General features: G+C 42.4%; 2 protein-coding genes across 13 annotated transcripts in view; one reads left to right on the top strand and one right to left on the bottom strand.

Annotated features, from left to right (window-relative positions):
• CDAN1 (codanin 1) overlaps positions 1–14356 on the top strand; it is a 36906-nt gene extending 22550 nt beyond the window's left edge. For 2 of the 10 annotated variants that reach the window (XM_071809227.1, XM_071809229.1), the window contains 11 exons: positions 264–397; positions 1106–1209; positions 4026–4175; positions 4626–4689; positions 5179–5257; positions 6156–6313; positions 8714–8890; positions 9203–9266; positions 10526–10728; positions 11475–11582; positions 12604–14356. In XM_071809227.1, the coding sequence (XP_071665328.1) occupies positions 264–397; positions 1106–1209; positions 4026–4175; positions 4626–4689; positions 5179–5257; positions 6156–6313; positions 8714–8890; positions 9203–9266; positions 10526–10728; positions 11475–11582; positions 12604–12729 (1367 nt within the window). In that variant the 3' untranslated portion in view covers positions 12730–14356. Of the gene's footprint in view, positions 1–263; positions 398–1105; positions 1210–4025; positions 4176–4625; positions 4690–5178; positions 5258–6155; positions 6314–6727; positions 6769–7860; positions 8891–9059; positions 9267–10525; positions 10729–11474; positions 11583–12603 lie in introns of those variants that run through there. The other 8 variants (XM_065839228.2, XR_011739340.1, XR_011739339.1 and 5 more) reach the window with 8 other exon arrangements.
• A 2198-nt stretch (positions 14357–16554) lies between these two features.
• STARD9 (StAR related lipid transfer domain containing 9) overlaps positions 16555–25269 on the bottom strand; it is a 109878-nt gene continuing 101163 nt past the window's right edge. For 2 of the 3 annotated variants that reach the window (XM_065838068.2, XM_071809226.1), the window contains 10 exons: positions 24921–25118; positions 23962–24145; positions 22711–22857; positions 22056–22164; positions 21333–21475; positions 20687–20751; positions 20393–20598; positions 19972–20051; positions 19414–19572; positions 16555–19013 (listed from right to left, as the gene is read on the bottom strand). In XM_065838068.2, coding sequence (XP_065694140.1) covers positions 18912–19013; positions 19414–19572; positions 19972–20051; positions 20393–20598; positions 20687–20751; positions 21333–21475; positions 22056–22164; positions 22711–22857; positions 23962–24145; positions 24921–25118 — 1393 coding nt within the window. In that variant the 3' untranslated portion in view covers positions 16555–18911. The remainder of the gene's footprint in view (positions 19014–19413; positions 19573–19971; positions 20052–20392; positions 20599–20686; positions 20752–21332; positions 21476–22055; positions 22165–22710; positions 22858–23961; positions 24146–24920; positions 25119–25269) is intronic. The other variant, XM_065838069.2, reaches the window with a different exon arrangement.

Here is a 25269-nt window from a genome sequence, read left to right as displayed (position 1 = left end):
CCTTCTGAAGAAGTCCTATGTGCCAGGGAGCTTTTTGGAAGCCTGCTCTTTTATCTGCTCTTTGGATCCTTGCCATACCCTTGCCAGTTAAGTGAGCGGGATGCCTCTCTGCTTTTCTGAAACTTCAGCTTTGAGAAGTTTCAGAAGCTGAAAGAATCTACTCTGGAAACAGGACTGACAATGTCAAAATCTCTCCCTTGAGTTTTGATTTTTTTCCCTTGCTCATGGGGACAATGACTGCTTTTGCATGTGTTTCTGTACAGGTGAGCTGCGGAAACTACTTGCCTCTTTTGTGGCTGGTAGTGGAGCAAAAAATGGTGGATTTATAAGGAAAATCACTCCCACAGCTGCAGAGTCCTTGGTACCCAAGCCTTCTGTCACACAGCGGAAACTGCAGGTAATAAAATCAGGGAGTCACAAGGGAAGCAGGGCAGGAGAAATCGCTTGTGTGGTGGTAGGGTACACAGTGGCAGCCCAATGCCAGGGAAAGCAAAGCACAGGCCTAGGCGGCAGGGGACATGGTGTTTAACAGTTGGGTATCCTTACTCTTCACTTCTGCTATAGTTATGTGGCTGGGATACCATGGGAGTGGTGAAATTCAGATAACTTCAGTAAGCATTCCTGTAGTTGCAACAACGAGCCTATTTCTCTCTCTGTCACTTCTTTAATATAAAATGTTGGTATGTTTCTCATACTCCATTTTGGTTAGGTTGTAGCAATGTTTTCCACCAAAAGAAGAAACTCTGTCAGAGCCTACAGAATTACCAGCCTGTAATTAAGAGAGGATCCTTTCTTTCCAAAGTCAAACCCTATGTGGTAACTAACTACTAGTAGGTGCTCTCAGAACTTTACCATTCTTCCTTTTACTGGACATTTGCTTATGTAGCTTCATAAACCCTAATAATGAGCTTTGAGTTAAACGGTTAGAATGAAATAGGAAACAAGTATTTTACAAGGGTGCTGAATGCTCCAATAGCAGAAATTCCAGTGTAGGCAAACTTAGTGCCTTTTAGCACAATTCCAGATGGTAGTTTTGTCCATTCCTGTGTTGAGGAGGATCTGGGTGGAGTGCTCTAACGAACTGTAGCACTTTTCTGTTGAACAGGTAGAGTTGGAACAGGCCTTCTTCCACAACCAGCCTCCCTCCCTACGGAGAACAGTTGAATTTGTGGCGGAGAGGGTGGGATCCAACTGTGTTAAGCACATCAAGTAAGTGCTGGTGATCTGTTCTGTGCCTTAAGAAGTAACTTTACACCATTGAGGTAGAGTTGATCCTTTATAATTGTGTGTATGGGAGAAGGAAAGCTTCCCTCAGAGCATGCTGTATAGCAGAACACGAAAGCTATATAAGGCTATGACAATGGGGTTCAGCAACGTATGGATGACACCAAGCTGAGTGATGGAGTTGACATGACTAAGGGATAGGATGCCATCCAGAGGGACCTGGACAAGCTCGAATTGGCCCATGTGAACCTTATGAGGTTCAAGAAGACCAAGTGCAAGGGGCTGCACCTGGGTCGGGGCAAACCCTGGTGTCAGTACAGGCGGGGGGATGAAGGGATTGAGAGCAGTCCTGCCAAGAAGGACTTGGGGTTACTGGTGAATGAAAGACTGGACATGAGGCAGCAATGTGCACTTGCAGCCCAGAAGGCAAATCGTATCTTGGGCTGCATCAAAAGGAACGTGGCCAGCAGGTGGAGGGAGGGAGGTGATTCTGCCCCTCTGCTCTGCTCTGGTGAGACCCCACCTGGAGTCCTGTGTCCAGCTCTGGAGGCCTCAGCACAGGAAAGACATAGACCTGTTGGAGAGGGGCCAGAGGATGCCACAGAAATGATCAGAGGGCTGGAACAGCTCTGCTGTGAAGACAGGCTGAGAGTTGGGGTTGTTCAGCCTGGAGAAGAGAAGGTTCCAGGGAGACCTTATTGTCACCTTTCAGTACTTAAAAGGGGCCTGTAAGAAAGATGGAGACAGAATTTTTAGCAGGGGCTGTAGCAATAGGACAAGGGGTAATGGTTTTAAACTAAAGGAAGGGAGGTTCAGACTGGATATGAGGAATAAATATTTTACAGTGAGGGTGATGAAACACGGGCATGGGTTGCCCACGGAGGTGGTGGATGCCCCATCCCTGGAGACATTCAAGGTCAGGTTGGTTAGGTTGGTCAAGGTCAGGCTGGATGAGGCTCTGAGCAACTTGATCTAGTTGAAGATGTCCCTGCTGATTGCAGGGAGGTTGGACTAGATGAGCTTTGAATGTCCCTTCCTACCCAAACTATTCTATGATGGATAAACCACATATACCAAAAGAACTGATGAAACCATGTCAGTCTCGTTTTAATACAAATTCTAGTTTCAGCAGGATTAAAAGTACTGTACACATAAAATTTCATTTTCAAACTTGAAATCCAAATCCTTTCCTTGGAATTGTCAGAATCTGTTTGAAAGCATTATGGATTTTCTCATGCCCATAGTGTGCTACCACCAACAGTAATCATTCACGTGAAGAACTAGCTGCTTTCAGTTTGCCCCATCCCTGCAGACATTCCAGGCCAGGCTGGATGGGACTTGGAGCAACCTGATGTAGTTGAAGATGTCCCTGCTCATTGGAGTGGGGTTGGACTAGATGGCTTTTGGAGATCCCTTCCAACCCTGTCTGTTCTATGGACATCTGAATATCTGATTGCCATCTTAGAGGGGAATTTATGAAGGGATGCAGAGATTAGAGTTGTATGACTGTGGGACACTTGGAATGTGAACATAGTGCAGCATTTTGAGAGTTTATATCCCTTTCAGAATGTTCTTGCTATAGATAGGAAAATCTCAGAGGTCAGAATAGACCTCTGGAGGTCATCTGATCCAAACTCCTGCTCAAAGTGAGGCAAGCTTTCAAGTTCGATCAGGTTGCTTGACACCTTTTCCAGCTGAGTTGTGAAAGTCCCTAAGCATGGGGATTCAGCAGCCTCTAAATATCATATTCCAGTGCTTCATTTTTGCAGGCTTTGTGAAAATTGTTTCCTTATATACTATGAGAATTTCCCTTGTTCCAGCTTGGGCATGTTGCCTGTCAACTGTTACCTGCCCACTTCCTGGAAGTGTCTTGTTCTCTCTTTTCTATAACCCTTCCCTCTCCCTTCACCTTCTCCTCTTCTCCAGGCTAAGTGAAACCAGCCCCCCCAGTCTCCTAGTATGTCATGTGCTCCAGCATCCCAGCTCTCTTGATTATTTTTTTTTAATTTTTGTTTTTTCTTTTTTCCTGCAGTCTCTCGAATTGTCAGTGGCTTTCTTGTGCTAGGGTCCCAAAGCTGGACACAGTACTCCAGGTGCAGCCTCACAGTGGTGAGGGAAGCAGTAATTTCACTTGACTTGCTGCCTACACTGTTGCTAATGTCAGCCCAGTATAAGGTTAGCCTTCTTTGGACACTGCTAACTCATTCAGCTTGTCTGCTGGAAACCCCAGATCCTTTTCTGCAGAGCTGCTCCCTCGCCAGCACACCCCAGCCTGTATAGCTGTGCAGTCACCACCCCGTACATAGTCAGCCCATTTTTCTACCTTGTCATAGTCCTGGATGGCAGCCCTGCCTTCCAACATGTCACTCATGAGCCTGCTGAGAGTTTGCACTGTCCCATTGGCGAACTTGTTGAAGACATTAGATGGTATCATCCCACAAGGAGTGCTGGCCATAGTGCACTGCTGTTGACACTTTTGAACATCTGACCACTATATATTGGGAGTCAAAGGATATTGCTGCCAGAAAAGATACCTGCAGCCATATATATTTCTATTAAAACCTAAAGGCTTTTGACTTTTGGGTCTTAATGCTATTTTGCTGCTGCCTTCCTCACAAAAACAACAAGGAGATGGTACAGTACTAAATGCAGTGTGATTAATTCTTTTTTAGCAGAGTGGTTTATTGCATTTGAGATGAGTATCCTTCTAACTGGGAGAACAGCAGGTTGCAATTAGTGTGCACCATTTCTTGTGTTGATTTCAGTCTGTATGATTGTTCTTGTTTTTGTTCTTGTACCAGGGCAACACTGGTAGCAGAATTGGTTCAAAGGGCTGAAGTCATGTTGCAGGATAAAGTGAAGGAGGAGGATGCTAATCATGACAAGCTGCTTGAAGAGGTGTGCGCTCACCTGTATGAGGAAGGGGCCCAGGCACTCATCAAAGGCAGAGAGTAAGGAGGAAAAGTTATTTAAACTTGTGCCTTCCCTTCTCTTCTTACTGCAGAATCTATAAGCCTAATTTGGCTTGGCCTGACATGCTCAGGTTCTGGTGATTGTAAACCCTGACCTCTGCTCTTCTTAGGATGACTGCTGCGCCTCCAGCCAGTTAATGCCATGTTTGTAGGAAGGAACAAAGGTGCTGTCTGTCCTTCTGCATCCAGCTCCAAGCGGACATGCACTTCAACCTTTGTATTTCCCCTCTTTGGAAAACTGAGTATTGCAGCTTGGTGGCTTGTAATTGTTTTTTCCTATTTGGTTCTTTTGTTCTGACTTCATTCACTGCAGTCTTTCAACTGTTTTTGACTGTAAGAGCATGTGGAAGTTGCTACAGTAATGAATGTCCGATTGTTGACCAAGAAATTTGACTAATCTTGTGGCGCATTTTCTTTCTTTTCTTGCAGATTTTGCAAAAAGAAAGGTCCTGAGGCGGTAAGGGTGTTATTGCCGGAAGAGACATCTGCAGCAGTACGTATTTTCACAAAAACTTGACCTTAAGTCTGGACTGTTATCACTTTTCCATTGCTTCTTCGCTTATCCCTTAATAGCTTAGGAAAACGGGATCTGTTGATGCCCTCTTGTGAGGACTAATAGCAAAGGAGAGTCACCTCTGCCAGACTGCCGTGGATATTCTGGCTAAAGTGATACCCTAGCCAGAACTAACAATTGAGACTAGAATGATATAGAAATTGCATTCATCTTGCAAAGATAATGCCTTTAGCGTCAACTTCCCCAAGAGTTTATGATGTTTGTATGGGGTTTATGAGGTTTGAGAAATAAAAATGCGTCAGTCCTATTGCTCAGATTAGCAGTTCCCCCAGAGGTGGTGGTGCTCTGTTTAAATGTTGGATGCCAAAATAAAGCTTCTTTCCTCTAGACTTCCTTCTGACATCTCACTGACTACAGTGCTGTGACTGTTAGTAAATCTGCTATCACTTGTTTATCCTCCCTGTGAAGGTTTTAAGTAGTGCAGAAGACATTGCAGTGGAACTGGCTACTGAGAAAGCCTGTGGCTGGCTTTCTGCCAACATTGCAGGTGAGTCTCCTTACCTTGAACTAGGGCTTCTAATGTGTGTCTTGTACTCTTTTTCTGAGATCAAGGAATAGAATTTATTCCAGTGTTTAAAGTACTTGGTCCTACTCATTTTTCTTTTAGTGGGAAGCATGCAGTTGCTCTGTCTCTCCTTGTTCAGGAATAAGAGGAATGATTTCTAGCTCCAGGAACCTTCTTCAGGGATTTTTAGTGATTTTTAGTTATGGAGGCTTGTAGGATGGTGAGCATGAGTGCTGTGGAAAGCTGCTTCTGAGAATGTCGTCTAGGCTGAAGTTGTCTTAGCACATGAAATGTACGATACAGACAGCTACTCTCTCAAGCCACCTAATGGTCCTTGTGTACAGAGTGCTTCTGAAAAACTCTGTAATAGTGCTTTGGCAACACTTCAGAATCTCTGGAAACCTAATGTTTCAGGAGGTTGTGCCAAGAATCTGGGGAGGAATATCCAGCACCATTTGCAGCAGCAGGAGTTCAGTGTTTTGGATGCCGGTCAAAACTTATTTTAGTAGAAAACATATGGCTTTCATGGGCACAGTGCTTGAACTGGTATGATCATGCTGATTCAGCTTTCTACATTGGCATTGCTTCCTGGCTTAGCTACTGTGTTCATTAAATCCACTGAAATATCTTGAGGAAAAATGAGTTGCCAGTGGTACCTGGTGGTAACGGGTGGCTGCCTTGTAGAGCTGTGGCTTAACACGCTCTACACCTGTGCCTCTGCCTGTTAAATAAAGTAGGAGCTCAGAATGAGAAGGGTTTCAGAGTGTAACCCGTCCTCATTCGCCATGGCCCTCAGAGTGAGAGGCTAATACAGGTAGTGTTTGGAAACAGTTGTCTGCCTCAGCTGAAGTAAACAGGATTTGTTCTCTGTTCTTTGTAGCCCTCATCAAAAGAGAAGTGAAGGCAACCTTCAACAGAATGCTCAGAGTCCCAGGACTTCCCCTGCCTGGCGAGGAAGCTCTAGAGTTGAGAAGGGACTGCCCTCCAGGCTGTCAGCACCGCGCTCCCTTTCCCTCCCAAATCATCAATGAGATTAAGGTACATAGTGTTCACCTTCTGGCTTGCCCTAACACCCTTTGTATTTTTCATCTTGGATTTTTTTGTGTACTTTGAGGTTTGGTTGGTTATTGGGTTTTGGTTTGGTTATGTTTCATGTTGTGTGGTGTGTGTGTGTTTGTTTTTTTCAAGGGGATGTTCTGGTTCTAAGGAGCTGGCTGTGAGGAGTGTTAAGGAAGCATGATGAGAAGATCTTATGTTTTTTTTCATCCCCCTGCTTGCTGTCTGTGTGTAGATCACAGTTCTCTGGTCAGGAGTAGTGTCTTAAATACAGCATTTCTGGTAACATTGCAGTGACCTTCTTGATACGAGTCGCATAGAAACCATAGTGTGGTGAACGTTGTGTACAATTGTATGCTGGAGAGCCAGTATAATAAAATAGCTACTTTTTTGTAGAGCTGCTCTTTTTACGGAGAGTCTCCTGGTCTCCATTTTAAGTAAGTATTTCCTGTTGGTCCTTTCAGTTCTGTAGTACTTGGTAGACTATTCCATCCTGGACAGGCTGGAGAGTTGGGTGGGGGATAACCTGATGGAATTTAACAAGGGAAAGTGTAGAGTCCTGCATCTGGGCAGGAACAACCCCAGGTTCCAGTATAGGTGGGGGAATGACCTATTAGAGAGCAGTGTAGGGGAAAGGGACCTGGGGGTCCTGGTGGACAACAGGATGACCATGAGCCAGCACTGTGCCCTTGTGGCCAGGAAGGCTAATGGCATCCTTGGGTGTATTACAAGGGGGGTGGTCAGTAGATTGAGAGAGGTCCTCCTTCCCCTCTACTCCGCCCTGGTGAGACCCCATCTGGAATATTGTGTCCAGTTCTGGGCCCCTCAGTTTCAGAAGGACAGGGAACTGCTGGAGAGGGTCCAGCACAGGGCAACAAAGATGATTAAGGGAGTGGAGCACCTCCCATATGAAGAAAGGCTGAGGGAGCTGGGTCTCTTTCGTTTGGAGAAGAGGAGACTGAGGGGTGACCTTATTAATGTTTATAAATATATAAAGGGTGAGTGCCACGAGGATGGAGTCAGGCTCTTCTCAGTGGCAAACAATGATAGGACAAGGGGCAATGGGATCAAGCTGGAACACAAGAGGTTCCACTTAAATTTGAGAAAGAACTTCTTCTCAGTGAGGGTAACAGAGCACTGGAACAGGCTGCCCAGGGAGGTTGTGGAGTGTCCTTCCCTGGAGACGTTCAAAGTCCGCCTGGACATGTTCCTGTCTGACCTCACCTAGGCGTTCCTGCTCCAGCAGGGGGATTGGACTAGATGATCTTTCGAGGTCCCTTCCAATCCCAAACATACTGTGATACTGTGATCCTATACACCAAGAATTCTATATTGAACTGTGAGATGAATCTGCACAAACCTGTTGAAAGATTTTTGCCAGTCTACATGTGCACCTTCATTCAGCTACAATTAGGGTGAACCAGAATATCTTAAAAAGAAGGTGGTGGTATGGAGTTAATTTCAGCCTTAGATCCAAGCAATTTTCTGTTCAAGCTGGTTCAAATTACATTTTGGTCTTTTTTTCCTAGGCTTTTACAAGGTCACTGCACTTGTAAAAATCATGCAATTATATAACCTGTGTGAGTAACCCATGAGGAAAAGAAGAATTCTAAAAGCCTCACTTTTTTACTGTTATGCATTCTTCTTATTATTTTTGCTGCTTCTTGTCTGTTTGAGCCGTAATACTGGATCTCACTGTTATTGCATTCCCAGCAATTGTACAAGAATGAGTACGCATCCTTTAACGTTTTCTTGCTTGAGCTAAAATAATAAGACAAAGGTAAGGTATGTGAGGAAACCAGGGGCTTTTTCTGTAAACTGTTGCTTTTTGAAGATATTTTTAAATGATTTATTGAGATATAACTTTATTTTTATTTTCATCTTGAGTTTCTGATACTGGCTGGTAAATTGTTGGTGATGGAAAGTGCTACCACATGTAAAATTGGCTAAACCAGTTTTTATACCATAAATCTTTTAGCACTCTTCATACACAGCTTTATGTTGACACTGAAGCTGCCTTGACAGTATCAGAGGACTCTGGATTTCTGTAGTACTTCTACCCTGAGCTTGCTTGCGGTGCTGTCAGATTTATCTAGAGCTTTCAGAGCTAGTTACTTTTAAGGAGGATGAACTGGTTGCCCTCATTGACCTCGACTTGATAACACTAGTGAGAACTATGGTAGAAAATCAGACCCTAGGTAAGGTTGTGAAAAAATTCAGCTTTAATCTGTCTTATGAAATGAGGAAGATACTACTTTTTTTTTTTTTTTTGATGAGGACCTGAGGACTATCTATTAACTGCTCTGGCATGGGTTCAAAGATCTGTTTGTGGAAGTGCAGGACACTAAGAGGTGAATTACTGCTGTCTTTTTTTCCATCAAGGATGTGCTTTGTATTGCCGTGGGCCCCCGGGATGAGACCGAAGTGATTGACTGCATCTGGCTGGAGAGCTTGCTGGGAAGATTGAGTCAGACACTTCGATGCAGAAAGGTAGAAGAAGCAAAAAAGCAACAAAAAACCCCGTGGACCACTTTGAGCTGTCTTCATTCCTGTAAACTTGTAAGCTTGCCTTGCCTCACATCTGAGTTCAATTAAATGGGTTTTTTCTGAGCTCAAATGTGACAAGGTTGCACTGTGGGTCTTTTTTTATACTGTGCAGATCTAATTGTTCCTTAAAATTAACCTTTGTTGATTCCCTTTTCATAAATGATCTTTTCTTGTATTGCAGTCTTTAATGGTGACCTGATCACAGCTCTGTGCTTCTTGCTGTAAATTGCCTGCTCCTCTCTGATATTTTTATCCCTTGTGAAGCACTGTTTTGTTCAGCGTGCAGTATGGGGACAGAGATACAACTTCGTTTGTGTTTTCCAGTTCTTGTGTCCCACATCAGAACAGCAGCTGGCAAAGTGCACAGTTGAGTTGGCCTCTTTGCTGGGTAAGTCAGTGATTATAAGCTATTTAAGACTGGAATCTGTTATTACAGTTCTCTTAAATCCTTGGGGTCAGAGACTTTAGCTTGTAGAGCTCATGGATGTTTGATTTTCTCCAGTGTCATTGAGTCTGTAGGGTTTTTCTGTCAGTTTTGGTAGTTGCTATTATTCCCTTCCACCTTCTGCGAAACAGCCTTAAACTGTGAACAACCATCCTTCAGATCTGTTGTTCTCATTCACATCTCCATTGCTTTTTATTTATTGGTACCTTTATTTAAATACGTGATATGTTTTCCAGTATTTCTGCCTCTGAAAAGTTGTGGCTGAGTTTTGTTGTGGTGTTTGGTTTTTTTTTTTTTCTCTAAGAGAAAGGGCCTGTTCCCTTAAATTATATTATGTCTCCTTTTCATGTCCTCACTCTTGCGAGTGTTTTCACTTTTGGTGTGGTGATTTTCTTTTTTTGTTTGTTTTTCTTTTTTTTTTGTGTGTGTTTCATGTGTGTGGGCTTTGTGTTTTGGTTTGTTTTGTTTCTTACTTGCTCTGTGTAAAATACCATGTTTTTCTCAGCTGGAGCTAGGGATCTGAATGCAGCTGTTTTCTCCCTGGGCAACCTTCTAGTTTCTTGGGTTTAGAACCTTCTTAAGAAGCTTTATACATGGTTCATTCTTTCGGAAAGCAGTTCACATCTGAATATTGTGAAATTTCATTTTGGAGGGCAGCAGTGTAAATCCGCCCCACTCCGTTAGCCTGTCCCAAGGAAGATCTGGATCTCTTCCCCATGTATGTTTATCTGCAGTTAAACACTGTTCAGTTTTACTTTCTCATATATGAAGTTATGCAACTCTTCCTATAGTCGAAACTATGAACAGCTATTTAATCTGTTTATAGATTTAAATGTTGTTCTACTGTGTTACTCTCCTTTGGAGTAACACTTAGGTCCTCTTTTATTAAACATTAGGCTGACTTTCGTTTAGTGAGGCATCTGTTAAGACTTGGGGCTATATGCCAACCAAATGCTATTCTTTATCTGAGTAGTATAAATCTCTTCCTATATAATACTTGTTTATATTGTTTTAAAGCTCATAATTTTGCATGTTTTTAAACTCCAGCCCTCTTGAGTTCACTGGTTTACACTCACTAAGTGTTTTTACTTCAGTGGTTGTTTAGGTACCAGTTATGCAAAATGTGCTGTGGGACCAAGATGATGACTATAAAAGGAAAATAATGTAGCTGTAGAATTTTACGTTTCTTCCTTTTCTTACAGTTTCAGATCATGTTCCTTTGAGTCTGGAGATCACGTCCCCAGAGAAGGGCTTTGAGAGGCTGCGTGTAAAGAACAGTCCCACCTATGGCCTTTTAAAAGTGCTGCTTTCTGTCTGGAAGGAGGACTTTGGGACACCCGTTCCTGTGCAGCTGATGTTCAGCAAGAAGAACGTTGGTTATCTTGCAGAAGCTAAGCAGAGAGAGGTAAAGTTTATTCCCATCTGTGGAGCTGCCAGTTATCCTGCCTGATATGAGATATGGATGTAAGAGCTCTGCCTGCCCGTGGTGTTCGCTGATTGCTCCTGTTAAGGGGGCCAGCAGGGTTTGGTCTGCTGTTAGCCGGCCTTGTTTCTGCAGGGCTGGAGAAAGAGAGACCCGTGTAGCACTGGTCTGTGTTTGATACCTGTCTGGCGCACACAGTTACATTTAGGAACAAACAGCAAAATAGCCCATTTGGCTTGGGAGCTTATGAAGACTTTAACACACATGACTTTGTAATTGGTTGCATCCGTGTCTTTTATCACCTTTCATTTTTGCATGCATATTTGTGTTATAAGATCCCCAGCTATGAAGCTGAAAATCACCCTGTTTAGTTGTAGGCTAAACCGAGCTTATTTCAGAAGGTAGGAAAATAATTTTTCAAGCTGTTCTTGAACATCCAGGAATTAAATACTTGGTGTGTATGAAAAACTGAGAATTAGACATTTTGAGACTTTGTGGTAGGATACAATTTATGAATTAAAGGAATTTTGTTCACTCATTTTGGATGTTGCTCTTTGGTGTCCTTCATTGCCACACCCAGATAGATAATGTGCTTTCTCCTTTTGCTCCTTTTCTCTACATTCTGATCCAAGAAAAACAAATTGTATAGAGATAAAAAAACACCAACCAAAAAAAAAAACTAAAACCCCATTTCTTTGAGTTGTTGATATTTTTTTTCTATTCTGCAGTGGGATTTGTTCCTTTTCATGCTTCATGGTCTTGTAGAACATGAACTAATGAGAACAAGCGAAATAGAGAGTTGCTTGCATAGCCTCGAAGAGCTCCCTTGGCCCTCAGTAAGTAATTGGATGTGCATGAAAAATAAGTGAAGTAAAACGTAAATCTACATTAACAGTCAATCCTTGTATTCTCTTTTATGTAGATGAAGCCCATAACCTTCTCTATGTATAGTTCCCACTTAATGCAGCAGCAGGACTGGCTTCCAAAAAGCTTGTTTACTGTTACTAGCATGTGGCAGAAATGTGTACTTGTGTGAAACCCAGCATTGCCCACACAGTGGAAACTTTTCCAATAAAATTGTAAACCATTTTGGAGACCAGCTGACCAAGTTACCAGTTCTACCCTGAATGTGTTTGCTGTGCTGCAGCTGACAATGACATGGTGGGAAGGGTCTTAACTGACCAGACTTGCATTTAAACCTCTTTGCCTGCTACCCCCAGCATGTGAGACGAGTCAGACTGTTCTAGTCAGAGTCAAAATGTAGGAAACCAGCCAACATGAGGGTCACAAGGATGGAGCCAGGCTCTTCTCAGTGACAACCAATGACAGGACAAGGGGCAGTCGGTACAAGCTGAACACAAGAGGTTCCACTTAAATATGAGAAGGAACTTCTTCTCAGTGATGGTGACAGACCACTGGAACAGGCTGCCCAAGGAGATTGTGGAGTCTCCTACTCTGGAGACATTAAAAACCCACCTGGACACCTTCCTGTGTAGCCTCATCTAGGTGTTCCTGCTCTGACAAGGGGGACTGGACTTTTGGGGTCCCTTCCAATCCCTAACATTCTGTGATTCCTTGCTAGAAATGGGCAGTATTTTAAGGCTGGTGAGCGCTTGCGTATCAGAGATGTTTAAGCATTTTAAATTGGGGCAGTGATCATTTCTGAGAAGGGTGTGAGGATTAGAGGGGAAACTGAACGTTGATTAATCTTTGCAATCAATTTTGTAGCTTGACCAGGCTTACACACTTGGAAAATAACTAACAACATGTTTAACCTTGTAGAATTCTTTATTAGAAAAATTAAGCCTCTTGGTTGACATTTGTTAATAAGGCTTCTCTGGTTTGTATCTGTTGCAGGACTTCTTAAAAGAACTGGAAGCACTGTCCAGAATATTTATATCAGAACATCATAAAGAAGAGCTCAGGACTAACCCCTGTGAGCTGACCAGACAATCTCTAGGTACCGTGACAGCACAGAGTTAGTGGAGGCGGAGTTTCTGTGGACAAAAATTACAAATGAAGATGCAAATGACATTTCTGGTGTTTCTGAGTGCATTGGGAGCTCTTTGCTGGGAGCGTACTGCAGGTAACAGGTCACACTGTGCCAAACCTGCACTGGTCTTGCTGTTCACGGACATTTTGCTGTGCTTACTCTGCTGAAGGATTTACATCAGCCAGTGCATCTCCAGGTCAAAAGTACTTTAAGCACCTTGATTGTGGCTCAGAGCAGCCATTTTATACACTCGGACACTTTTTTGTATTTGCACAGCACCAGGCTGTGACTTAACCCAGGAATCGATTCAAGTGGACAAGTTACTTTGTGATCAGAGAGGTGGTCTCCTGGTCGCTGTCGCCACTTAATGTGGCTTCTCATCCTGTCAGAGAAGGGAAAAGGTGAACCTGTATGACATAGAGATGAACCTGTATTTATTTTTCATTGTAAGCTCAATTTTGAAGGTTTGATTTTAATTTTTTTGAGACTCACTTTAAAAGTTAAACCATAATAAATATATACCCCAGAACATTGATGGCATTATTCTTAAATGATGTACACGCTTAAGTGTTTTTCCATCTCTTGTTGGAAATGCAACTTGTAATTTCCTGGGGATTTAAATAGAAATAAGGGAGAAAATATCTGTTTATATTTTTTATTGAAGAAAGTATTTTTAAGACACTGTTATACTATGTGAACATAAATGGCATCTGGCTGATATTAACTTTTTTATAAACCTTCTTGCCTTGAGTTTGGGTTTTATCAGACAGGAAGTGCTGCAGTGAGAAAACTACAGCCTTGGAAGAGCAGACACCAAAGTTGTGAAAAATCTCTGTGCCAGTCCCAGTGAGCGGGTGTGGAAAGGAATCCTTCTTGTGGAGAACAGGGGCTGTTTCCTGTCCCTGCAGGTAGCTCATCACCAAGGGGGTGACCTCCTCTTCACCCACCCCAAGTATTTCCCTGAACTGGGGTTTGTGGTAGGGATTGCTGGCTGGCACAATATAACTAGGTGCTCATTATAGGTGTCTTATGGGATTTTTTTTCTCCCCCCCTGTGGCAGTGAGGATATGATTTCCTTTTGTCTAGGACTGTCCTATTAGTGCAGGTTTTTGTTTTCAGATATCAAATTTTATGTTATGTACGAAAAACATGTGAAGGCCAGGGCTTTTCAGCTTGCTCATTAACTTAGCTCTTCCTTGTATAAGAAGGTGAAAAAGGTAACACCTTGGAGTCAGTGATTTAAGAAAAACCACGAACAGACCTAATTAGGTAGAACTGTGGCTTCTGTTAAAATGTACTGGCTACAGAGAGTGAAACCATAGATGTGCATCCGTGTCTGAACTGTACTGAGCTTTTTGTTGGTTACTAGGCACTGCATTGAAAGATTGGGCATGTTCCACATGCATGCCTTATTTGAGGCGTTTTCTGATGTGCTTGTAGCAGAGGGTCCCTAGAAGCAGCCATGCTGGGTATGCAGCAAGGACATGGTAATACAAACTGAAATAGCAAGTACACCATATTATAACATACCTGCTCCCTGAGGCTGAGTATTACACGGCAATTTGCTGCAGATCTCATTCAAAGTTGTTGTTTGTCACAATAAATATGATTAAATTACCTGTTCTGTGTTCAAGCTGTTATATAACCTCTTTGTACTGTGCCAAAGTACAAAAAAGGTGCCTTGCCACAAAGCATGTGACAGAGAAAACATAGTAACCTCTCCTGTTCAGCCTAATGCTTCTCTGCTTGTACTGAAATATAACATAATTTTGTTAAATAAGAGAGGTGCTATTGGTGGAAGGGGGAAGAAGCTGGAATCCATAATTTTAAAAAAGGTCATCCCAGCTCTGGAAGTTACTTCATTTTGATATTGTAAAACTGTTTGCATAGATCCTGTGGCCACAGCTGTTTTCATGACATCTGCATACCTGAATTATCCTCCTCTAACACAACACGCTTGGAAATTTTTATTTAAAAGGTCATCAAGCCCCAGGAGCAGTTTACTACTTCCAGAGAGCATAGGTGTGCCCTCTTGGGCAGAAGGGATTTCTTCAGTGGGAACCAGCAGGTAAGAAACACCTCTGTTTCTGTGTTCTTATGTCTTAATGCAGTTACTCTAGTTTTTGGGCATCACATGGTACTCAGCCTTGGTTGCTCTGCAAAGGTTGTTCTGCCTAGGGAGACTTGGCAGTGGGACCACTCTCGTGAGGGCGTGTAACTCTGTAGTCCCACTGAGCTCCTCTGGATATAAGTCTCCCACAGCATCCTCATAGCTAAACTTGACGGAGTGCGGTCTGAACAATCGGTTAGTGACGTGGACTGTGAACTGGCTGCAGGAAGGAAGTCAGAGAGTTGTGGTCAATGGGGCAGAGTCTAGATAGAGGCCTGTATCTAGTGGAGTGCCTCAAGGGTCGCTACTGGGACCAGTACTATTCAATGTATTCATCAATGACTTGGATGAGGGAACAGAGTGCACTGTCAGCAAGTTTGCTGATGACACCAAGCTGGGAGGAGTGGCTGACACACCAGAAGGCTGTGCTGCCATCCAGCGAGACCTGGACAGGCTGGAGAGTTGGGCAGGGAAAAATTTAATGAAATATAACAAGGGCAAGTGTAGAGTCTTGTATCTGGGTAAGAACAACCCCAGGTTCCAGTATAAGTTGCGGAACGAGCTGTTAGAGAGCAGTGTAGGGGAAAGGGCTCTGGGGGTCCCGGTGGACAGCAGGATGACCATGAGCCAGCACTGTGCCCTTGTGGCCAGGAAGGCCGATGGCATCCTGGGGTGTATTAGAAGGAGGGTGGTTCGTAGGTCAAGAGAGGTTCCCCTTCCCCTCTACTCTGCCCTGGTGAGACCACACCTGGTATATTGTGTCCAGTTCTGGGCCCCTCAGTTCAAGAAGGACAGGGAACTGCTGGAGAGAGTCCAGCACAGGGCAACAAAGATGATGAAGGGAGTGGAGCATCTCCCTTATGGGGAAAGGCTGAGGGAGCTGGGGCTCTTTAGCTTGGAGAAAAGGAGACTGAGGGGTTGGTGACCTTATTAATCTTTATAAATATATAAAGGGTAAATGTCACGTGCGTGGAGCCAGGCTCTTCTTGGTGACAACTAATGGTAAGATAAGGGATATTGGGCTCAAACTGGAACAGAAGAGGTTTCACTTTACATATGAGAAGAAACTTCTTCTCAGTGAGGGCAACAGAACACTGGAACAGGCTGCCCTGGGGGGTTGTGGAGTCTCCTTCTCTGGAGACATTCAAAACCCGCCTGGACGCCTTCCTGTGTAGCCTCATCTAGGTGTTCCTGCTCCGGCAGGGAGATTGGACTAGATGATCTTTTGAGGTCCCTTCCAGTCCCTAACATTCTGTGATTCTGTGAGTGCTTCAGGTGTTGGACCTGGTCCCTGTGTGGTTCCAGAGGTTCTGTGAGGAGGAGAGCAGTGGGGAGTAGAGAGCTCACAGCAAGCTAGGTCAGAGTTTGTGACCTTCCTTCTAGCAGTCTTTCCTTCTGCAAACTCACAATTCACATAAGAAAATGAGGAAAAATGGCTGGACTCGGGAAGCAGCCTCAGCTAGTGCCTCGTTTCAAAACCAACCAAAGAAAAACCCCTTTGCTCGGATAAGGCACTGTGTCACAGAAAACAAATTTAAGCAGTGACCTGCTTCTTGACTCTTGTGCCACAAATTCATATTCCATGCACATTCCTCAGCAGGTTCAGCAGGAGACTTTTATCACATACTAGCCTTTATGTTATTTCTCCATCCAACACAGTTCCATAGATGGGTATCTTGGCTGGAGCAAAATAATGTGGAGCATATTTTCCTGTGTAGAAAATACCATTTATTGTGGATATGAAAATAGCAATCTTGACTAAGAGCAGAGATGCGACAGTAGGTGGTACAATACAATTGGTTTGAACATCTACTGCTCAGCAGTAACTTACAGGAACTTGGATTTTGCCCATTGTAGATTAACAAATTAGGTATCAGCTGGGTTTTGATTTCTTCCTTCCAAGCAAACCAATGCCATACATTAACAGGTACCATAAAATGTTATATTTGCAAACGAAAACATTCATATAAATAGGCTTTTTAGTATCAATTGAAGGTTGTATTAAAAAAAAATTACATTAATTCAATACCAATAAAAATAAAACTTAGCTTTGATAGCATATAAAAACGCTTCAAAACAAGCATATATAAATAACTTAATTTGTAAACATAGAAAAAAATCTTATGTATATATAAAAATAAACATCTGATGCACTGTACAATAAGACATTATCCTTCATAGGCACTGGAATCATTGATCAATAGGAGTCCCCCTAGATGTTCTTCCTACAAAAACTGCTTTACCACTAGTGCCATGTCCAAAATAAAAGGGAAAGAAAAGCAAAGCACTGAGCAATTCCCTTGTGGATTTTATGAAGATCTCCCCTGCCTCCTCTGGCAACCCATGGAAGCAGCTCTGGGGACAGAGCCAATGCACCGTTCTGCCGGTTCTGCTAATTTTTTCTAGGGCTTTTCTGTACTGCTGCCTTCGCTCTTCCTTTCTTGGTTTCCACAGAAAGGCGGGGATTGTATGAAAGGTTGCAAATCTGGAAATCTGTCTTTTCACTCAGTTGTAGAAAACTTTGTGAGGGGTTGCCTTTTTTTTTTTCCCCCCCCTGGAGGGGTTATGGATGATGCATGACACTTGAAGTGAACCATGCCATGACTCAGTTTGGCAGGCGCTTAAGAAAAGGCTGAGCTTCACCAAAAGACAACAGCCACATATTGGTGTTAAGATTGTAACCATGACCATCTAAAGATAAAACAAAGCAAATTTGTAAGTAAGTGAAATGTTTTTTGTTAGTCTACCTGGTATAGTTTGGGGGGCGGGGGGAAAGCCTTGGGCTGGTATGTCTCAAAACTGCTATTTTCTTAAATATCAATTTAAAATAGCTGTTAACTTTTATAACAATATATTAATAACAGGAAGTAGTAACATAGAAGCCGAGAGCCAAAATTACACCTGTGCAAAGATATAGTAAAAGTAGATCTTGGCTCTTGAACTCAAAGGTAAGAAGTGCAGCTAAGGTCACTGTGTGCTGGGGATATGCATCTTTTACTGAAAGGAACTGTGTTAAAGTAGCAGATGCTGACACTGGTAATCACTTGACAGATTTAAAGTGCAACAGCTTCTTGAACGTGGGCTTTTTTGAGCTAAAGAAAGCATATCATAGCAGCTTTTATTGCTGATATAAGATACTTAAGGTGATTCTTTACTCTTGTGCTGAAGACTAAATGAAGTTATTCAGATATCAGAGTTGCTTGTCATTTTGCTTTATTTTAGGAGTATGTGATCAAACTAGGCAGTGTGTTGGACAAACATGTAAAGCCTGACAGCAGGATTGTTGGACTAAGCTCAGCAGAAATACCATGAGGTAATTGAATGGGAAGAGTCTGTATTCACTGTGGTGAGGCAGCTGGTCACGTTACTAGCAAGTGCAATAAGATGAGGACGAGGCTCTATTTTCAACCCTCAATACATTTTGGTAAAAGTGTAGAAGGGCTGACGGAAAAAAGCCTTTGTGGAAAAATGCTGGAGCTACTCTTACTTGCAGGATTTAAATTCTAGAAACAAGCTGATTACTCAGTACTACTCCCTATTGATGATGTTGCTGTTTACAGCTGTCAGTTTGGTTTCTTTATTTCAAAGCACCTAGTTCTGCAGTGCAGTAAAACTGTGTCCTGAGGTGTGGTGGTTTCCACTGATGCTGCATAGTCTAGTGGCGATCTGAAACACCGTATGCTGGCTGCATACAGTCAGCCAATTACGTGAGAAAAATCTATCCAAGGTGTAGGAGCACTAGTGGATGTCATGCTGTTTTACCTTCCCTTCTCAAGGGGAAGTACAGCCAGCTAGCTAAATTATGTGATTCATCTACACAGCTGTCTCCAGGAGGACAAGTTCCCCATAAAACTTGCTGCATTTCTTCTGAGCAATGTTGGTTAAAATAAATTATCCTTTTTCTAACTATACTTCTTTATAGCCCAATGTTAGCAGTTTGGCTCCACAAATGAGACTTGATTGTGGCTGTCTCATGAGCTGGCATTTACATTACCCTTACAGATGCTCGTGGCTCTTTGCAAACGTTCAGCTGCTGTTAAGCGTCCAGGTTTGTACCAAACACTAACTAGCAAGGAAGTGCGCCAGGCGAGCGATCACCAGAGGCTGTCGCTTTGCCATGGAACTCAGGAGCCTTGCAGGGATAGCTGGAGCACCAAGATCCACCTGCAGGAGTTAGAAGAAAGGCCACATTGGCATTTGTACCTGGTTTTGAACAAAACACTTCCCCAGCCTGGAATAACTGCGATATCGCAAGTATAAGTTACGCGCAGAAGTTGTTTACAGCCAAGTGCTGTCATTACTGTGTCATTTGTATCTTTTCCTTTCCCAGTTCTCTGCAGGCTTTCAAAGCTTTGCTATTTGATGTTACTTTCAGCAGCTGTGACCTGCTCAAGCACAAGCCTGATCAGATTCTCTCTGCATTACTCTACATCATGCCAGGTAACAGCATGAAGTGGACTTGTCTTGTAATGTCACTTCATAAACTTCATGGAGCAGCTCTTAAGTGTTCTGATAAATGTAATGGCTGTTTGTATTCACAGTTGGACACACAGCAAAATCTTACCTGTGCCATGTAAATAACTCTGGTGATATCTCTTCCATTCACTACATCAGGTTCAAGTATCCAAGCACTTGGCAAAATCTCCCCTCTCACCACTTCTTTGCAAGGGTGAGGCATGGATGCATCGTAGACAGACTGAACAGCCAAGACAGACAAGTTCTCCTGCGTATGACAATGGAAAGAGAACAATGAATATAGTAATGTTTTCTTTGTTTGCCATGAGGCATATATCTCATATTACTTAAAAGAGCTTTTTTAATAAGAAGCAATATTTTTCATTTTATTTATTATTTATATTTTTTGTCATCATCTGCCATGTTTGTAACCAGAATATACTGTGTTAACACTTGTGTTACTGCCTAATGGGGCTTTGGTTGATGATTGTCATTCACAAGAGGGTTCTATACATAAGTCACTTGTGTCATGTCAGCCTGGCTTCTCTTCCTGTTACACTGTCACTGCTGGAGATATGAGCAGGACCTTCCCTTCCTCTCTCCTTTGTCCTTGAACCATGAGCTCAGAAGAATTACTCCTCTGCTTCAGGGAGAATGTTCACTTTACCTCTTTGGCTTCTACAGTAATGCAGCAGAAATCCCGGGGTTGCTTCAGGTAACATAGGGAGGTATCGGTCACTAAATATACTGTGAAAAAAAACACCCAAAAAAAAAAAAAAGTGGGGGGGGAATTAGACTTTGAGAACTTCAATGTGTCACAGTTTTCACCCACCCCTTAAATGCACATGCCTATTTTATTTGGACTTCTTGTTGCCTAAGAGCAGAGCTCTAGTAAATACGCTGTAATCTGTCTTTAAGAAGCTTCTTCAAGCCACTTCAGATTTATTTTGACTTTGAAACCACTCTCTCTAGCTGTACTTCTGCAGTGAGATGTGTTTAATATTATCCTTACTTTGGAAAAGTCTTGCCAAACTGGCTGAGAAAGTACCTTGTGATAGTGGTGTCCAGCTGTTTGTGTTGATACTCACCCAGCTGAATATGGCTGGTCACCTTCTTGTGTATTCGAGCTGTGTTGATAGTTCTGTCGTATAGATGCCTTTTGCCAGGATCTCTCACGAGTCCCCACACACAGGGTAGAGGTCTTTCTATCACTCCTGCTCCCAGAAACCCATGCCTTGTTGCTGAAGGGAAGACTTTGTAGTAAACCAGCACCTCTTTTTCTGTACATTGATATCTGTCAAAGACAAACAAAAGGTATTTGCAGACCAGAGGGCCAAGTACATAAAAAGGCCTCCCATTATAAAGACCTGCCATAAACTTACTTCCAACCAGCTGCTGCTTGGCATGTGTAGAGATTCCTCAGGTTGTGAGAGCATGCAGCCATTACCTGTACAGGTTGGAGAAAGTTGTGAAAACTGTAAATTGTGTTCAGCTTTGACATGCAGCTACACTGTCTTCTACTCAAACTACTAAGCTGTCTTTACTGCAAATAGTTTTACAGTGCTAGTAATCCTTACTGGCTTGTGCTGAAGAAGGAGATATATATATATATATATATAAGCCTAAGCCTGTATACTAGCTTAGACTTTTGTGAGAAAACGGGAGATGGGGGGAGCACGTATCTCCAAATGATGCTGAAGTGATTCTCCCTGACAGGAAACATGAAGCTGGTATGTTTTCCTTCTAACTACACACTTATATCTTGCCATACACTATAGGAATCCTTGGACGCTAGACCACCAGCTTCACTCAGACATTTCAGCTAACAAGTGAGAGGCTCTTGGAACCCCACAGGTGCAGCCTGGCTCACTTCCCCCACCATTCATAATTGCTCACTGTGTCTCTGTAACTGCTGAATGGGTGACTGTTGGCAGTGTGGAACAACAAGGTTCATCCCACAGGTTTTTGCTACAACTTCCAGTAGAAGGTATAGAAGTAAGTGAAAACTAACTCTGCTTATTTATGTACCTCAGTGGTAGCATTAGCCAAGATATGTTTGGATAAATCTTGGTATCCTTTTGTTGAAGAGGAGCTGACGGAAATAGTTAATCCATGAGTGAACCTACAGCTGATGCTACTAGAAGGAAGTGGTGGCTGAGTTCTGACGGCTTCTGCAGGAAACAAAAAAGCAGTAGGGGAATTAAAAAAAAAAAAATACCACCAATGTTGTGCAGTTGTGGGCACTTAAACCCTCCATTGGAGCACCCAATCCACCTGATCCTGAGGAAGGACTGGTAACATCCCTTGTCTAGACAATCTGTATATTGGCAATTACACTGCAGTTACATCTCCCATTACTCAAGTTTAACAGTTATTACCACATATAAGTAAAGAATAGGCAACATCAGTCTTGAAGATAAAAATAGGAACTTGCATATACAAGCCTATACTCGTTGCAGCCTTAGGCACTGGCCCCCCAAGGTACCATCCTACCCCTGCTTCCTTGGTTCATTAGAAGCATTATCCTCAACCCCTCAGAACATTGTACTTTAATGTTATTACATCAAAATATCAACTTCAGAGGAACCAAATCACCATTGATTTTTTCAAGAAATTCTAAGCAAGCTCTGGCTTTTCTGAAATCATGTAATGTAAATACCTAGAATCAAATATGATTTTGATTTGCATAAATGACAAATCTCATTTGGCTTGGGATACAACTCAAACATAAGTAGACGTATGTTTACTTACCAAATGTTGAATCCTTCTGTAGTTGCTCCAATACATAAAGCTGACTATTTCTGACAGCTGACCGACCTCGTGAATCTTTTGAAAGTGAAGCATTTCCAGAAGAAACCTGCTTTAAGAAGGAGGAGAAGTGGGAGTTTTTGGTTGAACTGTGAAAAATAGCAAGTAGAACATTTGTAGCAAACCTGCTTTACGGGGTTGGAAGCTTCTCTATCATAAGGCAACTCCTTTGACTTTTCTGTGGCTATGAAATGCTAACCTGACTCTGGAAATTTAGCAAATCAAGTGTGAGGAGCTAACACAGGTATGTACTCCAAAAAGTAACTTCAGGAAAGTTCATGTTCACATACACAAACTCTTAAGCCAATATACATCATTGAGGGAGGCACACTGAGAATATCAGATTCTGCTTTATCACAAGAAAAGGCTGGTTTATAAAACATGATAGTGGCATTACTGGCCATAGTAAGACTTATCTGCTTTTTATCTATGAGTTGTTCAAAAAAAAAAAAAAGGCAAAACAAAACAACACAGACTTGTCCTGCTTGGTAATTGTGACTGAATACAAACCTTCTCAAAAAGGTTTCTGTTCCTGCAATATGTCTGTTATTGTTCAAGTGTCAGGAGACACCGGTCTCACAGTCCACTTGTTTCTCACCTGCTGGTCCTGGCTGCTGAGGTTACTTGCAGTGTACGTAGCAGTATTGCTGCTGTTGTAACCAGATGTTGGGCCAGAGGAGAGGCTGAGGCTGGAGTCTGTGCACAAAGTGCTTGTACTTGCAAGAGTCTTCAGCCTTGCTTCTTCCTGTAATGGAGTATTACAAATAAAAACGCCACATAAAATTTACCATGCACAACAGGTCAAATCAATAACCACTGAAAGATCAAAGAGCAATAAACTAAAGAAGTCCCAGTTTCTTTCCAGGAGTGTTGACAGGACAGAAGCTGTTGCCATACAGAAAGTATTAAATAAGCAGGCTCCTTTGAAAGACTAAGATCATATAAGCCATAGAACAAATCACCCTGTAAAACCTGGCAGTTCGGGAAAATGTAGCTTCTGCTGTTGTTAGTCTTCATATATGAGAGTCCAGGCTATCAAACCAATACAATGTTTTTAAGGGGAAAAAAGAAGTTTTAAAAAGGATCTCTCTTCAGTCCTGCTTGCCTTCTTGAGTATCCCCTGACTCGACTTGCTGGTCAAATGTAGTTGTTAAAGACTGAAGATTTTACTTTAACCAGTGCAACTACTCAATGCCAGCCCAGAGGATGAACTGAAAATTACATAATAAATACTGAGAACTTCAAGAGTATTTATACTTTCAAGGGCAGTTTTAAGTTTGATTTTCCAACTCGGGTAAAGTACATCTACATTTCACAAGAAAAATACAACAGCAGATGTGGTAAGATCCAGTCATCCGGTGGAGGTGCCGGAATTCCAGGTGCCTTAAAGGGTGCAGACCAATAAAACAAGTGTTCCCCACATTTTGCACCACATATGTATGCAGTGGCAAAGGTTACTGCATAAAAGTGTAGTAGAAAACTGGGCAGAACAGACACATCCTAACAAGGTACTGTCCTTGCATCTGGAGAAAAATACACACACTTGGACTTGTGCAAGATGGGTATCAAAGCGGGGAAATAAACCAAACACAGGACAAATAAACATATGGAGGGCAATCTAAAGGAAAACAGAAAAAAAAGAAAATAATAAAGCCTTTGTGTTAAAGTACATACAGAAATAAACTCGGTTTTCCTTAGCAAAACTCCTCCATAGACTGGGCATGTAATTCTTTGTTTTTTCTAGACCGATGTGTATCAAACAGGAAAATGATTTAAATGTGGAAGAGTTCCTTTTAAAAAAAATACATTCATGTGAATAATGCGTGAGAGTTTACTCTGCAATGCTCACCTTCTGTAACTGAGAAAATATTTGCTCCCGTATACGCTTTTTTTCTTGCTGAGCTCTCTCCCGAAGCTTGTCTCTAGCTCGTGCAATTTCAGATTTGGTTTCCTCTCGTGCCCTCTGGTAGTCTCGGAGCAACAGTTCAATGTCTGAAGGGTGCTGAATGCTTCTTCTTTTTGGTTCTTGAACTCTGTAAGAGCAGGTAAGTTCAGGAAAACACACACGGAATTACTGAAAATCAGGTCACCTGACACAATACCATGAGAAAATCATCTTTCAACATGGAACAGGAAAATTTGCCACAAAAGCAAGTAAAACTCACCACGCTAAAAGTTTCTCTTTGCTCGTTAAAGGCTCCACAGACATTAACCTTGGAAAATTATTCAGACTGGTTCACCACTGAGATTACTCCAGCGACTGCACTGGTTTCTAAGTCAGCTCTCCATATGATCTGTGGTTAGCACTTGGGCATATCACATGCAAAATAATTGTGTTGGGAAAATAACCGTCTCCTGCCCTTCCACAGAGCAAGCAAAAGTCATTTAGGGGATGTGGTGGAGGATGAGAAACTCAAGTTCTAAATGGTGAAGGGTTGCAGAACATGTTTGATATTTAGAATGAAACTTAAAAGACATGTAAAATAGTTAAGTTAGCAAAGGAGTAAAATGGCAGACTGGTCTATAATGAGTCAAGACTTGGCTCTCCCCCTAAACCATGCATATAAAATAAATTAGGCACGTGTTATGAAGTCAAACAAACTAGACAGAAGGTTTTAATTAATCTTTTCTAAAACCAGGCACACATTTTTCCTGAAAGCAGTTTCTATCCCAAATTTCAACACTTCTGCATTGGGATTAAGAATTCTGCCTCAGAAGGCTCAGGTGACAATAAGAACCATTAATGTGCATCCATGGTTACCACTGTTAATGCACATCAGGCCAAAAGCAAGGTTTCTGATGCCTCACCTGGTATTTTCCACCACATCTCTCCTCAGCTGTTGTAGATATTCCCGGCGCCTGCTGGGGAGATCTGGATCCCTCCGACTTGCATCCAACGTCTGCAACAGACTCAAATGCTTTTGAGGACTCAGACTTCGGCTTCTTTGGTATCTTTGAAGCCTCTTTTCTCTCTCCTTCCTCAGAGTTTCAATAGTCCTCATGTGTCTGTCAGGGAAACATCATTAGAGTGATAAAATGCATCCTGCAAAGTTAAATTTTCTGGTTTTTTTGAAAAGCACTTAAATATTACATAGCTTTCTAATGTAAAATTCATGGGAATCTAACACCATACACTCCCCTTGCAAATACCCCTTTG

The sequence above is a fragment of the Patagioenas fasciata genome, chromosome 5 (assembly GCF_037038585.1).
Source record: "Patagioenas fasciata isolate bPatFas1 chromosome 5, bPatFas1.hap1, whole genome shotgun sequence".
NCBI classification, from domain to species: domain Eukaryota; kingdom Metazoa; phylum Chordata; class Aves; order Columbiformes; family Columbidae; genus Patagioenas; species Patagioenas fasciata.
The sequence above is the reverse complement of the archived record's forward strand: the minus strand, read 5'-3'. Positions and strand labels throughout refer to the sequence as shown.